The sequence below is a fragment of the Pezoporus occidentalis genome, unplaced genomic scaffold (assembly GCF_034315485.1).
Source record: "Pezoporus occidentalis ecotype Australia unplaced genomic scaffold, CSIRO_AGI_Poc_V1 ctg35, whole genome shotgun sequence".
In the NCBI taxonomy this organism is placed as follows: domain Eukaryota; kingdom Metazoa; phylum Chordata; class Aves; order Psittaciformes; family Psittacidae; genus Pezoporus; species Pezoporus occidentalis.
In genome coordinates, this window is record NW_026915483.1 from 4,399,006 (window position 1) to 4,417,340 (window position 18,335).

Here is an 18,335-nt window from a genome sequence, read left to right on the forward strand (position 1 = left end):
TTCATGCCCTGCTCCTCTTACAGCTTCTAAGTGGCGTTTTCACAGAGTGATGGCACTGTGAGCAGATTGTGTGATCGACTTGTTGTGATGGAGGTTGTGTTTGGGAGCTAACAATTCCATGTCTGGGAGCTGGCCACTGCCTTCTGCACAGCCCCAGCAGCTGTGGCAGAGCAGCTGAGGGAATGATCGGGACTTTCAGGAGAAGGAGACTTGTAAAATTCTCCATGTTTAAAAAGGAACAAACCCCAGACCATTTAAGTATATATTATTATATATATTATCTTTTATATAGATATATATGTATTTATCAGAAGAAGATATATATATATATCCCATACACTCAGATAGGATATATATATATCTCCTGAAACTTCATGTTAAACACGTATTTGGGCTAATGGAGTTCAGGTTAGGCGTAAAAAGCCTTGGTGCATTGCAGTGATTATTATATGGAACTCTGAAGATACTCCAGGTTTGCAATTATTCATCTCCCTTTTAACAGGAGTGGTAGTAAAGGATTGTAAAATGTGACCTTTGCAGCTTCTAGGTTGAACCTCTTTAGTTTTACCTTGTTCCTTAATCTGTTGGTTACCAAGCTTTCCTTCCAAGCTATACTGCAGGCTGTGTCCCCAAGTAAATGGGCATTCAAGCAGATCAACTTATGGCATTTTATTAAGTCAACACTCATGCAAAAGCCACCTCCAGAGCTTAATAATTATTTACTGAGTGCTCCTGGGTCATGAGAGAGGTTTTCATTAAGTTCTCAAAGCATTATGTTCAGCCGCTTGTGAACGTGGGCTTTAAAGACAGAAAGAAAAATGGAAAACTACTAAATGGTGTACAGCTACTTAAAAAATTCTTAGCTGAGGATTAAATGGTTTTGTTTGTGTGGTTGTGTTTTGGCTTTTTTTTCTTCTTTGCCCCAAAGACAAGTGCATCCACTGAATTCATTGGGTTTGTAATTCACCCTTTAGCTCCTGGGGAGTAGATCTGCACAGCGGACATTTTCTTCCTTCTGCAGACCAGGTGCACACGAGGCATTCAGGTAGATGGATGGATGCCCTCTGGGCTGCGAGTTGTTCTGTGGGTGAATCCCGTTGTGCAGGGCAAAGCGGTGCTGGTGCAGGTCAGGGTACATGAGCACAGGAGGGACAAGATGCTTACCTTGATGCTGGAGCAGATGCAGCAGCAGGCAGTGTGTCTCTTTAAACATGTAACCTTCAACCACAGAAGCCTTCATTCACAAAGAAGCCTGAACTGTTGTACTTGCTTTGTTATAAAGGCTGATAAAGGTCCCCACACCGTTTATGCAATTGCTCTGTCCTTGGCATGTAAGGACATAGGAGGGTGCCAGCTGTTGGCGTTGGGCTTTTTTTACATTGGTACTTTAAGCAGTGCCAGGCAGTTGGTGCAGTGAGCAGAGGGCTGCTGTAACCCACAATCAATTATTACATTTTAGGAATGAAGTACCAAGTGCTCCAGGGAAAATGCTGTACCAGTTGGAATCCCTTACCTTGGCTGATGATGGGGGAGAAGAGATTGTGCAGGGGATCATTTTGTTGTTTGTGGATTTTTGAGGGGTTTGGATTTGGTTGGTTCCTTCTTGTGTTTATTTATATTTCTTTTTCCCTTTGGTGGTATTCTCTTTTCTGTCACCCCGCTGTAGCAATCACTGATGCTGGCTGGCAGGTTAGATGCTGTTAAGAGTGCTGTTGCTTCACTCACATACGTGATACTGGCAACAAAAAGTTTCTTGAGGTTTTATTGCTTGGTAGAGACTGAAAACAGAATCTGGACAGGTAAACTTTAGTTTTGAAGGAGCTCTTGTGGTCATTGAACAGGAGGGGTGTTGGAATGGGAGCTGAGCTGTGGTCTCCTCTGATAATGCCTTCTGGAGGTCAAACCAAGCATTTGAGTTGTAACATTGGCAACTTCTCATCTGCATTCTTCAAAGATCAGGATAGTTCTGTGCTGCTAATGTCAGGTACTTAAATGTCTTGCTTTTCTCTAAATAATTATGAATGGGATAAGGGTAAGACATAAAGCAAGCATTTAAATCCTGTGTTATTTCTTACCTCTAAGATCTGGTGCAGCTCTGGATTTCTTGAGGTGCCAATTCTGCTTTTCTTGGCTGATTTTTCTGTGGACTAATCCATTAACAACCAGTTTTCATGAATGGAGGAGAGGAACAGCATCCATCTTTTGTGCCATTTCTTTGCCTAGAGCAGAGTAATTGATCCTGCCCAGGGCAAGTGGTTTTGAAAGCTCTTTATTTATTTTTAATGCATTTTATTTTATTCTTGTTCATCTTCTGGGTTTGAAGCAGCTTTGGGGTTGAGGAGTTGATCTGTGGTTTTAGTTACTGTCATTTGTGAAACCTTACATTGGAGGCTTTTCTTCTTTTCTTAAATCTAAATCAGTAATTAAAAAGCAAAGCTGAATTAAAGAACATTTCCCAATTCAAAATCTGCAGAGGAGTTTCTTAATAAATACACAGCTAATGGGAAGTGATGTTTGTAAACCAGACAACCCCTGTAAATAAGGCATGTGAACCAGAGAACTTGGCTGATCAATTTATAAGAGCCTGAAAACAAACTGACCAACACAGATGAGTTTGCCTTTTTGCCCAAGGAAACAGAGATAAAGTAATCAGTACACATCTGGGAAGGTAGATTAGGCTCTACAAGGGATGATTTCTGTAGTCTCTTGAGTTGCTGGCAACAAAATCAAACTTGATTTTAATCTGATTGGTTGCCTTTTATTATGCAATGACCATCTGCATTATAAGCTGTGTATGCAGTAACTAACATTTCCCAGGCATCTGTGCACAGGATATGTAATTTAAACTTACTTAATAAAACGTTATCACTTCATGATTAATTGGATCGGCACATGACACTCGCAACTAATAACCCTCAGTTTGTATTACACTGTGCTTATTAGACTGCTAATGGATAACCGGTTTAATCATACGGCAATTAAAAGGATGAGTCGGTTTCATTTATTGCAATTAAATGGTATCCATAAAGCGTGTTTGCAGGAAGTATCTAAATCACATCGTGTATCAGTTGTGTGTATGGGCTCTACTGACTACATAATCTGGGGGTGAATCAGCTCATGTATGGGAGTTCTGAATCCACATGTCCAGGTCCTGGATTGTACTGCGGTGCGTGGCACCGACCTGGATTGTGGGTGAAACAGCACATAAAGGTCAAGAACCTTTAAACATACTATTCTCAAAGCTCTTCTGATGAGGCCTTTGATAGAGCAATTCTTGAGTTGCCTTTTTTGATTGGAAAACTGACTTTCTGGCAAACCTTCCGTTTGCTCTCAGGATGGTACGTGGTAACAAAACCCAAACCATCTTCCATTCCACCTTGGAGCTTTGCATGGGAGAAAGGAGCAGACATGGTGGGGAAGGGAAGCTGGGCGGGAGGATGTCCTGTGTTACAGAGAATGAGTTCCAGTTTCGCGCATTTGATCAGTGCTGCTCATGGCGACTGTACGAGTGCTGGTATGGTGAGACCGCCCTGCCCATGGGATAAGTTTTACAGTTCCCAGGGGATAAATAACAGGAAAGCTTTGTGGCAGGAGCTGTTCTGTGTTTGTTCAGTTTCCTTTGCAGCACTTGTGACAGAAGCATCTGGCCAGGCAGGCAGGTGTTGTGCAGCAGCTTTTATCCCAGATGAAAGCGTTATTTGGACTCAAATGGGTTGGTGGCAGTAGCTGTGGTGCTGCGAGCTCTGCCTCCATAGGCTTTAGCACCTCTATACTGTGTGAGATTATAATGTGCACAAATAGAGAACGGTGTGTCTGTTGAGCTCACAGCTCTTTTGTAGCTACCCTGCTTTCCAGCTTCTGCTCTGAAATAAGGATGAACAGGACATTCAGTAATCTCAAGCTTTTTCTTCCCTCTGATCTGACCACCATAAATCTGGTGTTCTGGATGGATGTGAAGAAGATCAGACTCTTCTTCCCCTTACTGATGTCTGCTTTTTTGATATTTGTTTAAAAAGTGCATTGCCTGACCTTGCATTCTCTTCCAAATTACAGCTAAGCCAGTTTTCCCAGTAAATAATAAAAATATTGGGCAGAATTGCAAAAGAAATAAAGCCTGGAAGGCCTCTGCCCATTGGGAAAGAATTTGGCAGAACAGCATTTTTTTGGAACTTGTTTTGTAGACTCATAGAATCAGCTAGGTTGGAAAAGACCTTTAAGATCATTGAGTCCAACCATTACCCCAGGACTTTCTTTGAAAGCCACAATGCTTGAAGCTCTTGTTGACAATTTTGAATGAACAGGAGAGCCCTGAATCACCTGCAGGAAGCTGTAAGGATGGTTGTTGGTGTGGGTAGGTGCAGTAATAGATAGGGTCGCTGGCAGGGCCTGTTTGAAATGCCGTGGAAATAATTTCTTCTTTCTTCTCCCTTTCATTCCCTAGCGGTTTAGTGTATGGGAAGGCTCTTTTGAGATGGTTTTCATCACGCTTGTCTTTGGTAGGCGGAGAAACAGTTCAGGATGAAAGAAGGTGGGAGGAACTGCTGGGTTACCAACTTTGCAGCATTAGGTATCTGTACAAAATGCCAGTAGCGCACAAATGAGAATCCTGCTTAGCGTGATACAAAATCAGCTTTTCCTCGGTGCAAGGAGAATGAATCCTTCCTTAGAAGCAGCATTTGAGTGCCTTTTTTCACTCATCTATTACACCTATCTCCTAAGTGGGGTGCACAGCAATACTGGTGGGCAACAAAAAACATGAGCACTTCAGTAATACATGGCTATAACTCATAAATAAATCAACATACATGTATTGGGGATGCATGTTCCAACATTATTTTTCTGGTGTGGGTGCGTGATTAACTCTAACTATTGCGGTGATGGAAATAAAGCATCTCCTTGGTTTGCAAACGTGCAAGCCAGGAAACAACGCTGCTGGGTTTAGATGTGAGAATGCTTTGCCCTTAATTGAAAGGGCGGTGTTTTTCGCAAGTATCACAGTCAATGACTTGTCTTGAGCAGCTAATTAGTACGATTATTCCACAGCTGCATTAGTTTCACCACAAAGGTTTTCTCTTGTTTTATCAAAAGGATCAGTGTCTCTGTGAATGCTTCAACCTGACAGGTCTTAAATAGCAAGATGGTCCCCTGCCTCCCTGCCCCCAGAATGTGTGCTCTGGAAAAGCAGAGTTTGATCTCTTGGGGGAGTAAGTGTGGGTTCTCCTTTTTCGTTTCTACTCTGAACTGTTTTCAGCATCAGCCCTAAACAAAGCTGGAAAGCTTCCAGTGGCACTGGCTTTGGTTGCCGAAGCACAAGTTGGTGCCTGCAGTCAGTGCCTGCAGGAGGCATGGGAGGGATGCTGGCTCCTGGGGCTCCATTGCAAGCTGTCCTGTCAGCATCCTGCAGGTAGCACCTGAACACTGGAGCCATAGGTGGGGTTAGTGCTGCCTTCCCCAGGCATGGCCCTGCATCATTATATCCTAATGAGCCTGCTCCTTCCATGGGCTGATGGCAATCCACTGCTGCAATCAGAATCAGAACCCAAATACCCGGAATTACACGCACTGTAGCACTGTCTTACATGGAGTCACATATTCTTGACCAATTCCAACATCCTTCCCACGAAGGCTGTGTAGCTTGGTATTTGGATACTCTGGTTGCTTCATGCTACAGAAATGCATCATAAATAGATTTTAGTTCTGAGGGCTAACAAAATGGTGTGTTGCTTCAGGTGAAGTCCCATGGTTTGTCTCTTGCTGTTTGGTATGAAGCTCTGCTTGCCAGTGGCTTAGAAATGCCTCTTAGGTTGTGAAGCCGTGCAGCTTGGGCCAGCCAGCTTTCTAAAGTATGACTGAAATAAAGCCATTATTGTTGTTTATTCTGCCTGTTCTTGTACCTTGCTGTGCTTAGAAGGTGCTGGTAGGCCTGAAGTGGGAGTTGGGGATTTTTAGTGGGTGTCTGGTTTCTGACTGTGAAGAGTGTTCCCACCATAAATCCAGCCCTGAGGTAGTGTTGTGCAGAAACCAACTGAAATTGGTTATGTTGTGTTTTATTTTACCTGTCTGGTTTTGAGCGAGATCATTAGACCTGCAGTATTATCTATACCTATCATTAGACTTGCTACAGCCTTTTATTGCTTTGTAAGACAAGAAATATGAGTGTTTGCTGCTGTCTGTAAAAGCATTACTTTTTCTCGTGGGTGGTTGCTGTAAAAATTGAAAGAGCAAATAGCTCTTTACCGCTGGATATTGGTGTTTGGAAGTGGATAGCTGCAGTCAAGTTAAGGCAGCCTAATGTGGCTGCTAAGTACCTGAAGTAGGTCGGCTCCGCGTTCCCCCTCGCATTGTGCAGCATATCCTCACCCATCCCGCCCCACGTTCCGGTGTAAATTCTGCAAGCTGTGAGCGCCGGAGCCGCGATCCCGCTTGTGAAGCTGAGCTATCTTTCTTTTGGTCTTCCCACAGCAATTCCGAGCATCCTGGCGCTTCCAAGCCTCCCTTAAGCTCCTCCAGCATGACCTCACGAATCCTGCTACGACAGCAGCTCATGCGTGAGCAGATGCAGGAGCAGGAGCGTCGGGAGCAGCAGCAGAAGCAGCAAGCAGCCCAGTTCATGCAGCAGCGGGTACCCGTCAGCCAGACACCTGCCATCAACGTCAGCGTCCCCACCAGCCTGCCCCCCGCCACCCAGGTGCCCATGGAGGTCCTCAAGGTACGCCAGTCTCTGCCTTTCTGTTCAGGAGCTCTCGCTCAACCTACTTTATGCAACAGGGACATGGTTATAGGGAGTTCTGGCGATTAAAGTTTCCAGATAAGCTCCGCTCTGGCTTCGTTTGCAACTTATTTTGGTGTCCTGAGAGCGAAGATTGGGAAAACTTGTGAAAAAGTGTGTGTAACTTTTGGTTTTGTTTAAACTTTGAGATCCCGGGAGGGAGCTGTTGTTACAAAACTAAGGTTTCCATCATTTTCCCTTTGGAAAATGCTTCTCCATCTTTCTAGTCCTTAAATAATTTTCCAAAAGAAGAAACTGTTAATAGATGTTCAAATCAGTATTTTGGTTTTTAAAACAAAACATTGAAATATTTTTGTAAAATGGTGTCAAAACTATAGGCAAAAGAGCCTTGCAAAAAGCCTTAATCTGAAATATGGGTGAGTTTCCAGCCCCGTGCAATGAGCCTTTGTAATCCTTTTTTGCTTAAACGACTTGTTTGCTATTAGTAGCTTTGGATTCCTTGTCCAACTGGAAACCGTAGGAGCTTGTTAGTATCCCTCTGTCAAAAGGGATGTAGCTTGCTAATTACTCGGAGAAAAGGTGAACAGCTATAAGAAAACAGATCACTTAATGCACTGGTTAGGTCTGAGTAGAGTAAAGCAACGTGGAATGTGGTAGTAAAAGAATGCAAAACGTTTTGGAGAAATTTTCTAACATATTTAATGAAAATAAATAATTCTTAGCTCTAAAGAGGTACCTGCTTGTTCTGCATTATTGTTGAATCTTTTTATTACATTCTGATGTTTAGTGACCACTTTTAGTCAGTAAACATATTCTTACTGGGTAAGTTAATTGAGCTTGGTTACAACCCACTTGTAGTTTGCTCATGGCTGTTATGTATCAGTGATGCGTATTCAAAGAACTGGTTTAAAATAGACTTGCAGACACAGGATTGCAAGGCAGTTTGTGAGCTGGGTGTATGGAGGAAATGTAGGGAGCCTTTATTTATTGAATCTGCATTATGGTATTGTATTGACAGTGGCGAAACTAATACTTAGTTGAGATGCGGGGGTCATGCTCAAGTGTGGTCTATGATCAAGGAGCAAAAAGGCAACAGTTGAATTTTGAATTCTCTCCCTATGTATACATCTCCATTAAAAATCAAATGAGTGTGTGTGATGTGCATATAGTAAGGAGTCTGAAATTGACTGGGAAGAGCTATTTTGTGTAATGTTTATGCATACACACAATGTTTGTGTATGACAATTTATTAAGCTCCTTTCTAGGTTGTGCCACTGTAGTTACACTACTTCAAATCCAGCAGATGTGTAGGTGCTGTGGAATAGTTTTAATTTGTAATGCACTCAGTTAAATAAGCAGATGTTACATTTTTTACATCCTTTCATCCTAATACCTTATGATGTCAATTTTAGGTTGTTTTTTTTTAAGCCTCTCTGAACACTTGTAGGAAAGTCTTTATTTTCTGTGATATTTTACTATTAAAGAAGAAATGTAATGTCTTGAAGAAGCATCAGCAGTTGTCTGTTGCCTCTTTATATGAGGGTAGAGGGGAGGCAGCCTTTATTTCTGAGGGTTGAAATAAAGGTGATGCTTGGTTATTATGATGCTTGGCTATTACAAATGGGGTTACTAGGAACTTGCTTGTACAATTTGTATACAAATCTCTGACCTGCTAGAGCATGGGGAGGGAACTTCATGGGAAGGACTTGAACCTGAATGCTCTTTAGGACTGCAAATAAGTATCTGTCCCATTTCCTCCTGATGGAGAAGGGTCTCCTGGAAAGAGCGAGGACACCTCCCCTGCATTTGACTTTGGTCTAAATGACCCTGTAGAGCAAAAATGTAAGAGAATGTGTGCTTAACTGGCATGTAAATTAAAAGTTATAACTGGTAACTACTACCTTTTGTTGACAGAGAGTTTTGCATTGAAGGTGATGGTTGTGGAAATGCGAGCTTCCTACTGGAACAGAATAATGCCTGTCTTCCTGTCTTCCCGTCGTCTGTATTTACATAAGTAACAGTCAGAATCAGCTAAAACAAGTTCTCTTGGTCTCTGCTCATGGAAGAGAGGCTGCTTTGCATAGGTTCGCTGCTTGTGGTTTTGGTGGGAGAAAGCAGGTGAAGATTCATCCTTTCGTTGATAAAAGTGGACCAGTTCTGTACAAAAAAATAGGTAGTACAAAATACCAGGGATGAAGTCATGATCTTACTGTAAATTGACCAGCAAGAGCAGGATTTGGCTAAGGGATCCATGTAATTTTGTTTGGTGGGTTTTGTTTGGTTTTGTTTTGCTTTGTTTTTCTTTGGTTTTGTTCATTTTAAATAGGTTATTTGGCTCCAAAGATGAGATTAACAATAAATCAGGGTCCTCCTGGTGCCGATGCGCTGACAGCCGGCTCTCCCTGCAGTAACAAAGTACAAGTGACATCATTTCCCTGCAGCTGCTTTTCACACTTCAGTTGTTTTTTAGCTGTAGACAAATTTTCCGTATGAGCTGTAGAGAAGTTTTAATTAGATAAATAGGGAACTAAGTTGGTAACTTTATTATCCAGATGGTCTGGATTTAGTGACCTTAAAGAATGAGAGACACAAAAAGGGCATTTTTACACTTTGAGAAATGTTAATCTGCAAGGCAACTCTCTTTTGAAAAGGTCTGTTTGAATCAGTCGTACTTCACAAACACCTAAGACCAAATGTAATAGCTGTTTTTGTTGTTGTTTTTGCTTGCTTGGCATTTAGCATCAAAAAAAGCCCATACCAAGGCTCTTGAATTTGTCATCATTTGGTGATTTTCAATTGCATTGTGTGACTTGCCTTTCTCCCCTGCCTCTGAATGTGAGAATAATACTTGCATGGCTGAAGCTGGTAGTTTGGAATAAATAGTTTAAAAAGGAGCCAAAGGTGTTAATGAGCTTGGTTTTTTATATTTGTTTTCCAAATAATCATTAAGAAATAATGCAGAAAGAAAGAGAAATACATATGAATCTCTGTCACATTGAATAAGAATCTCCAAATTACATAATGTGGTACGTTTAAAGACATATGCATAAATAGGATTTAATTTTCTTGAGTAATGACTTATTGCATCAGTCATCTGCCACGTAATGTCGCTTGGCAAGGTAGGAAATGACCTGTTGGAATTCAAATTTTGTGTTGCTTTGTGCACCCTAATTAGAAGGTGGGCTAGGACTAAGTCATTTGGAACTGTATCTCTTTGAATCTAATAGCCAAAGGAAGATTGGTACTGCTTTCAGTTATAATTCTGCAGAGTTGATGTTAGCTTCACAGATGTACAGGCTGGTTTATCTCTAAGCACCTTCTCATCCATCTCGTGTTGGTAGTTGAGGACCACCACTACAGGGATGTCACAAGAGTTTCTTCGCTTCTGCTTCAATTCAGCTTCTTGCTCTGCCTTAGAAATAGGAGCGTATAACTTAAAATATTGGTTGTTGGAGCAGTTCTGAGCTCTAGCAATGTTGGATGAGGATCTGTTCCTGAGGTACAAAGTAAGTTTATATTTTTGTAAGGGTTAAATTATTTTCAAAGAGTTCAGCTTAAGATGTCTTCAGTTGTTTTATGGAGGTGCTTCTTCCATGCAGGTGTATTTTAGCTTTGTATACTTAATTGGTGTTAAGAAGCTGTTCTTTTTGTTGTTGTTATTCTCTTGTCTGGTATGAGTCCTTACCTATGGGAGCAGAAGCACCACTGCAGATCTTGACTTCAGTATCCCAGAGCTGATGTTTGGGAACTGATTGCTGCATTTCTCTAAGCAGGGGTAGCCCAGGACTGGATGGAGGTCATGCGTCAGGTCCCTGTCTGTAGTCAGTGAGACCTGGTAATGGGTTAGTCCTTTTGCTCTTCAGTCATCCATTTGCAAAGCAACACTCCTACTAATCTCACAACTTGTGGAGTTAAATTTGTTAAAGGTGGTGAAATCCTTGGCTTTTAGAAATCAAGAGAATACACTCTTGGTTTGTGGTGAAGCTGGTCTGTTAACCTGCTTCCCCATAGTTATTTTGGACCTCATGTGTTACTGTCTTCCTGCTTGGTATTGTGGAATTAGCTGGTCTCCTGTAGTCGTAGCAGCTGTCTGTTGACAGTTATTTAGAGAGCATCTCCTGTTGGTGTGATAGAGTTGCTTGGTTCTGCTTTTCATGCCTTTTGTGCCCTCTTGCCTGCTCCCAGCCTCCTTTCCTGTCAAGGAACTTGCAGGTTTCTTGTAAAGTGAATGATCTCCTGCCTGCTGAGTTACTGGTGGCAGCAGGACAGCTCCTTGCCTTTCTATAGCCTGGTCTGTAGGGTAGTTTTGAGTCTTCTGTGTCCATCCAGGAAGCTGATTATAGGAATTTTTTGATCAGCAGGCAGAAACACTGATTTGCTTCAGAAATTCAGAGAAGGCTGAAGGAGGAGTAGACTCACCTGTTTGCTACTTGAGAGACGTGACAAAAACTGAGTAGTAGCTGTGCTGTGTGGTTTATGTTGCTTTGCCTGATTTCTGGGTAAACGTTACAGTTCAGAGCAAGCATAACACAAACCTCTAAGTACTTTGGACCTGCCTGCCCAAAACACAGTGTGGCACTGCAGAAACTGAGACTGGTGTGAGCAGGCTTGTGACCTTCTTAGGAAGGGAAGCACTGGAGCATCACAGGAGTCAGGAAAGGAGACCCAGAATCCCACATCAGCCCACAGAACTACAAATCATTTCCTTTGGGAACATTACCAGTTCTTTCAGGATTGAAAACGTTACCGGTGGGCAGCTGACATCCAGCCCTCTGCACGTCTCACTAGGCAGTTGGAAGGTGGAAAATGGAGGTGAACACTTTCTCCTCTGTCTCCGCATGTTGTTTGCTGGCATTCTTCAGTTGGTGCGTGGATGTGACACTTGTGCTGCCATGGTTTTAATGTGCTACACCAGGTCACAGTACAAGAGCTGATGGAAGCCTAAACTGGATGTATTGTGGTGAAATGGTATGGTGCCTGTCTGCCTCAGTCTGTCCCTGCTGTTGCATACTAATGCTTCTGAGGATGCGGTTGGTGTACATCCCCATCCTCTGGAGTGTCACCGTACCAAATGAACAACACAATAAGAAATCCGCTGGACCTCTCATGTCTCTTCCTCCCTATTTGTCTGTCACAGGGATTTAAGAATGCAACTCCTATTTCAGACAGGCATTGAGATGGGAGATGCTTGCCTGAGAGCACTACATTGAATGCTGCTGCAAAGAACAGGCTCGAGGGCTGGGGTGAGAACCTGCAGTGGGTGTTTGCAGCATGAACTGGCATGTTCCTGCAGTGATGCAGTTGTCTTTTGGACACCATATAAATGCTGGGCATGTAATAAGATAAAAGCAGGTTTCCTGGCCAGCAGATTATATAATGGATCTGTTTCAGGATGCCAGCATCCCTTTTATCCCTGTTCCTGGAGACTGAGCAAACAGTTCTCTTGTTCCAGAGGATCTGGAGGGTTCTGGGTCCTGCTTTGGTTTTGAGATCTCTTCTCTCTGGACATAGAATCTGTGCTCCTGCATAGTGCCTGCCCTTGCTAATGGGACAGTTCACCCCGAGATGTGACACGTATATAAAAACATACGTATGAAACTATAGGCTGCAACACCAGTTTTAATATTTGTTATTAACAGATTGCTAATAGTGTAGTGGCATACAACAGTGTTTATAATATGCTGGATATTTAAAAATCTGTTTTTCCAGAAGAACCCCACTTAGCATTCCCCCTGCCACACTGACTACAGTGGATAACTTTGTGGTAGATGTTAACTGCTCTTTTGGTGCTAGAACTGCAGCACTTTACTGCTATGTCTTGTCATTGTGGCCTTTCTTCTTTCACCTGGGGTCCTAACCAAGCTGAAAGCTCTTCTTTTCAAAGCCTAGAACCAGGTACTGCTTACTGGCTTTCCATTCTTGCTTTATTTTCCAGGAACTTTTTGCCCATCTCATGGCAGTGTTGTGGGCTGATTGCTGATAGCAGAGCAGGTCTGTTTTTCTCTTCTTTAATGCTGTCCCATTGCTGTAGTTTGTGATCGTATTTTCCCTCAAAGCAACATTTTCTGAGTGGACAGAAGTGCAGCGCTGCTTGGGAGGGTGCAGGCGACCAGGCTGGCCTCTTGCCTTCACCCTTATGTCATTGTTCACTCAGACTTAAATGCGCCACCGCGATAAGCTCTTTGCATCAAATACCCTGTATTTGTTCGGTTTTGAAATGCCAAGCATGCCTTCTGGGTGATGGTAATGACTATGGACATGTATCAAAAAAATACCTCCTCCTACTTCTTTTCCAGTGTGCTTATTACAGAGAGTGACCTGTGGTGGTAATGCAGCCCTTCTGAGCAGGGAAGGCTGTGCCCTTAGCAGTAGTATTCTTGGTGTAATAATTACCATAAAACTTCATTCTATGGGGGACTTATCTCAAAGTTCTGAAGAACAGGAACAATGGGATGCCAAGATAAACATGTGGTAGCATCTGCTGCAGCAAATGCGTGTTTGTGGACACTCTTATCTGATGAAGAGCTAATTTAATCTAACCTGACAATGGCAGACAGTAGTGTGCGCCCCTATGTTAAGTAAGCGTGTCTTGTGTTTGCAGTTGAGAACTTAGATAAGTGATTTGCCAGGATTGGTGAACTACAGATAGAACATTTAACTAAGATTATTTACACTCAGTGGCTGTTGTATACTTAACTTCAGCCTACAGCAAATTCTTCATGAAGAAAAACTTGCATTTAACTGCAGAGCCACTAAAGCCTGCCTTGTCTCCTTAGCCTCCACATAAGTAAAAGTATCTTTTAGGCCTTCAATCTTTTGCTTGCTTAGTGGGTTTAAAGCTGTTCCAAAACAAGCACTGAGTGCTTGATGTCTGTGGTTAGTAATAGAGGTAAAATGTAAACTGTTGCTTAACCCCTAGGTTATTAGATGTTAAAAATGCATGGAATTCAAGGGGGCAACATACTTCTGTGTGCAGGTATCTGACTGCTTGACTGCTACTGCAAAACGCTGCTTTCACCCTTCATCCTGAAAGTCCTTTACCTATGGATGCAGGTATGTGTGTTGTTTAGCTTTTGGTAGAAGTGTTGTTCCTAATGAAGATGTCTGATCTTTCTATCGTAGCTCTTCAGCTATGGTCACTGTGGCACAAAATACAGCTCCCGAAGTTGTAGCACAAACTGTGCTGCTGCTGAGTTGTGCTGCTGAGGAATTTCCTGGGCATATAATGCTGAGAGCAGAGTGGGAAGGTAGCTGAAGAAGTGCTTCTTACGAGAGAGCAGTTGCCATGCAAGTTCACAGAGTAGTTGCCTGGTAGTTTGAAATAACATTTTTGATGTGGAGGAAGTAAGGATGTATTCACACAGAATGATGTAGACATCTGGAAGTCCAAGCTCTGATCGTCTTGTAGAAGGTTCTTGGTGGTTTATGTCCTGGTTGGTGGTCTTGAGGGTTCACTGGCATGATAACAGCCACAAAGTTAAGGACAGCTTGCTAAGTTTGTTTTGTTACGGCTTCAAAGTGCTTCTTTTCAACGGTCTAGACATATTATCTGATGGCTGAATTACCAGACCTTGGGAAAATGGTGGTTCACCACGTGTCAGTGGCTGTTTTGGATCTGCAGAAGATGAGTTAATCTGCCTAAAGATTTGTAGGTGCCCATGTTCATGGGTATTAAACACATTGATGAGGCTCCGCAGCCCACCAGCTACCAGGTTTCAACAGCTTGTATTAAGATCTCTTCCAGTAAATGTTCATTCAAACCCCACCTTATTCCACTTTCCCAGTTGAGTCAAGGATGTTACGAAGAGGGTGATTGCAGTTCTGGTCATTGCAGTTGTGTTTGTTGAGTCCAGAGCTTAATAATGCAGAAACCGCTGCACAGAGCCACACATGGTGCTGGAGAGCAGCAGGGTTAAGTGAGGGTCTAGGGAGGCCTCTGCTGACACTTTTGACAGACATTACATTTTAAATGTGAAAACTTTGATCTGCTTAAAGTAATCCTGTGGTATTATGTACACTCACAAGTATTTCAGTTCTTCAGCTACTTTGGCAGCATTATTCTCTGAGATGTTGAACCTGTGCAGTGAACGAATTCAAAGTGACAAGCTGGAGACATTCCTGCCATTCAAGAGAGGCTTAAGGAATTTCTTATTGGCTAAATTACAAATATGTAGCATTTTGCCCAGCACTGCATGGCAATTTCAACCTGCCTGACCGTGACAAGATTAGTGCTTTTCCTCCCCCTCCCCTGCAGTAATAATTTTTTCTCTTTTTAAATTAGATTAAGAAGTACCAGGCAGAGATGCAAAAGCTTGAAAGAGTAAAAAACAGCCTTACCTTGAATGATTCTGTCTGTCATTGGATTGGTTCCTTAATTAGCCCCGTGTCCTTTAACCTCTTGAGAAATAAGTAAGGGATAAATTTGGGGATAAAGACAAAGACGCCCGGAGATTTACCACACACCGCTAGGTAATTCATCGAGGAATGTTGGTAATTAGCCCTGCCTCTTTCCTTTCTGGCTCATTTAATAAAACTGGTTGATTTAAAATAATGCCTGCTGGTTCATTATCAACTACTTTAAGAGCCAAGTTATGAACTTGAAACAAAACCCAGTATTGTGCTGTCTGCAAAGGACCTGGAAAATGTGTTTTGTTTTGTATGTTTTAAACCCAGAAATCGTTAACAGTCCCACCATCAGTCTCCCCCACTTGATAATTATATATCAGCTTATTTGGATTGCCATGTTATGACTTGGGTGTATTTATTTCTAGTGTCTACTATTGGGAGGCATAGAGGAGGGGAAAAAAAATCCAAGATCCTGAAGAGTACATGTCAGATTGTGTTAAGAAAGCATGGCCTGATGGAATTCAGCTGAATATGGACGTTACAATAGTAGTAGTTGTCCAGCTGAGGAGTGGGTAACTGCTTTAACCCTTTATCTCTCAGAAATGAGTGCCAGCTACGTGTCTTGTTCTAGGTGCAAAATGAGCCCTTTTAGTAATGCATCTCCTTGGTGCTTGTAGTAGAACTTTGTCCCTGTATTGAGGACTGAACTCATCTGCTTTATGTTTGCTTAGGGAAATATTCATGCAGAGTTCTTTCTTTTTCTTATAGATAGCAATAGCGTTACTCAGAAATTAAATGAGAGGATCAGACTGTAACCGGATCAATACACTGCTGCCTTTGCACTTTTTTGGGAGAATATATCTATATGGCAGCATCCAGTTTGAATTTGTAACATGAACAGTTGCTGGCCAGCAGATCTGGTTAGGTCTGTCTGTCTGAATTAAGGAATTAAGTTACTATTACTGTGAATCTTCCTTTAATAATGAGTGTCAGACTTGGATTGCAACACTTCTGGATCTGTTGTTGCCTAGAGGAAAAGCAGGCTGTGCTAGTTTAGCTTCCACTTAGGGTCAGCTTGCCAGATTTTGGATCCTTTAGAAGACTTTTTCTGACCCTCTCCTTTAACTCTTCAGTATTGTTTGGGACAGAGTTGGATATAGTGTTTCAGTGCAAGAAAAGAAAGCAAATCCTTGGAAATGTTGCTGTGACAGTCTTTAGTTTATAGCGATTCTTTTGTTACCACCTAAAGAAATAGCTATCTGCCTTCAAACAGAGCTCTGGGTATTGGGGTAACAGCTCAACCCTGTGTGTGTGTGCTTCACTAGAAGCGCTTCCATTGGCTGCCATTTACCCACTTGTTCATTGAGACTTGTTAATAAACTTTTATAATTTAAATTGACTTAGAACTGAGGAACATTTTTTCCAGCTTGCAGTGATGTGGAGCAGAAAATTCAGTATCTAAAACAAACCCCGAAGTAACCAACCAAATCAAAAACCCAAAAAGCAAACCAAAAATCCCCTCAACAAACACAACTCCATTTAACATCACTGGTTTTGCCGTTAGTGTGTTCGTGCCAAATTCATAGTTTGGTTTTTCACATTGTATTCTTATCTTTTTAACGTACTGGAACAGTATTCCACTATAGAGCTGTGTGACTTAAGTGTCCTCGTCTTGCTGCGTATCGGTAGTTGAAGTTCCAGTAGTTCTCTGAAATTCTTCGTTAATTTATACAATTCAAGCACTTTTTTCCCCCTTTTGACCCTGATCACGAGCAGGATGTATTTCAACACCAGCGTTAGAGCAATTAAACTGTGCATGAAATGGTCAGAAGTGCCGAGAGCTCATTCAGAATGTCATTCATGGCGCTGCACTTCCATAGTCTCTCAGCAGATGGCATTACAGTTTCCAAGAGCGCCTGTATGTATTGGGAAAGCTCTCAGTTGCTGGGAACTTGTCTTTCTAGACTATTCCTTTCACCAGTGGAGGCTTAAAAACTGTTTTGGCACATTAATCGTGTTGTTTGCTTGTGTTATTGTATTTTATTTTCACCAGCTAATGTCCCAGAGGTACCTTTAAGCCATTACCCAGTTAAATGCTGTATGCAATAGTTATTACATGCGAAAACAAATTACTGCTAGAAGGTCTGTGAGAGGCAGGCTGCTTCTTTTAAATACACCTGCCACTGGCATCCAGTAGAAGTAATAAACTGAAGTGATAAAAACACTGAAGTGGTAAAACTGGAGCATGTTTTCCCTTTAACCTTCCCGATGCTCAAAGCTATGTAAGACACAACTGTGTTGTATTAAATTATACCACCCTTCCTGCCTTGTGCTGTAAATCCTGATTTTTGAAGACAATGTGAGAAAGAAAAATCATTTGAAGTAGTAAATGATGTCTTTCTGGAAAAAAAAAAAAGTAGTAAATATTACTGTATTTCTGAATTAATGGGGCTTACACAACCCAGAGCCTTTAGGTGTTTCAAGCAACCCACCTACTTGAAGCCCTGGCTTCTGAGGACAGCATAAGTGTTCCCGACTTGGCTGGAATCTGTGTAATTTCTCCAAATGAACACATTGACATCAGCAGGAATGTGTCTGGTGCATTAAAGAAACCCGTGTTTCAAAGAGCTGTTTTGGAGCAGTGTAATCCTTTATCCCTCTATCTGTCTATCTGTCTGACTATCTGTCATCTGAACACAGAGTGCATTGGATCTGCTTGCCAGAAGGTGGTACAGTTCATGAGAGTGCAATGGATGCTGAACACTGGGAGCTGTTGCTGCAGCTGAGCTTGGAGTCTCAGCAGCAGCCAGGCACCTAAGCATCTTTAAAAGGGCTGGGGTAAGGGTTCATTGCCACAAGATGCAGAAAAACCCTGAGAATGAGTTTCAGTTGCTGCTGCTTTCTTGTTACAATGAAAGACCTTGCCAGTAAACTGTTATATTAAAACATGCTGGGAGTAGTATCAATCCAGAAGTTATTCTGACCTGGAATCAAAAATTATTTGAGAGGAAGTTTATATGTCACTGGATGTGAATCAAGCTTTGTATTGCAAGGTTCTTTCCTAAAAATACCAGGAGCATCATCCTAGTTGAAACCATCAAAATTCAGTTTATGGACTTCATGGTTGGCTATGACTTAAAACTTTCTGCTCTTTTCAGAGGAAAATATAAACAGGCAATTAATGGAAATTCTCTTTTGTTTCTTCTGGGTTTGGGGGGCCCTGGCTCAGGGGAGGTGATACTCTCAGGAAAGACTTATT

At 42.1% G+C, this 18,335-nt stretch overlaps 1 protein-coding gene across 8 annotated transcripts in view; it reads left to right on the top strand.

The window, feature by feature from the left end:
- MITF (melanocyte inducing transcription factor) overlaps positions 1 to 18,335 on the top strand; it is a 102,273-nt gene that overhangs the window by 50,882 nt on the left and 33,056 nt on the right. For all 8 annotated transcript variants that reach the window (XM_062630309.1, XM_062630311.1, XM_062630313.1 and 5 more), the window contains exon 2: positions 6,463 to 6,709. In XM_062630309.1, the coding sequence (XP_062486293.1) occupies positions 6,463 to 6,709 (247 nt within the window). The remainder of the gene's footprint in view (positions 1 to 6,462; positions 6,710 to 18,335) is intronic.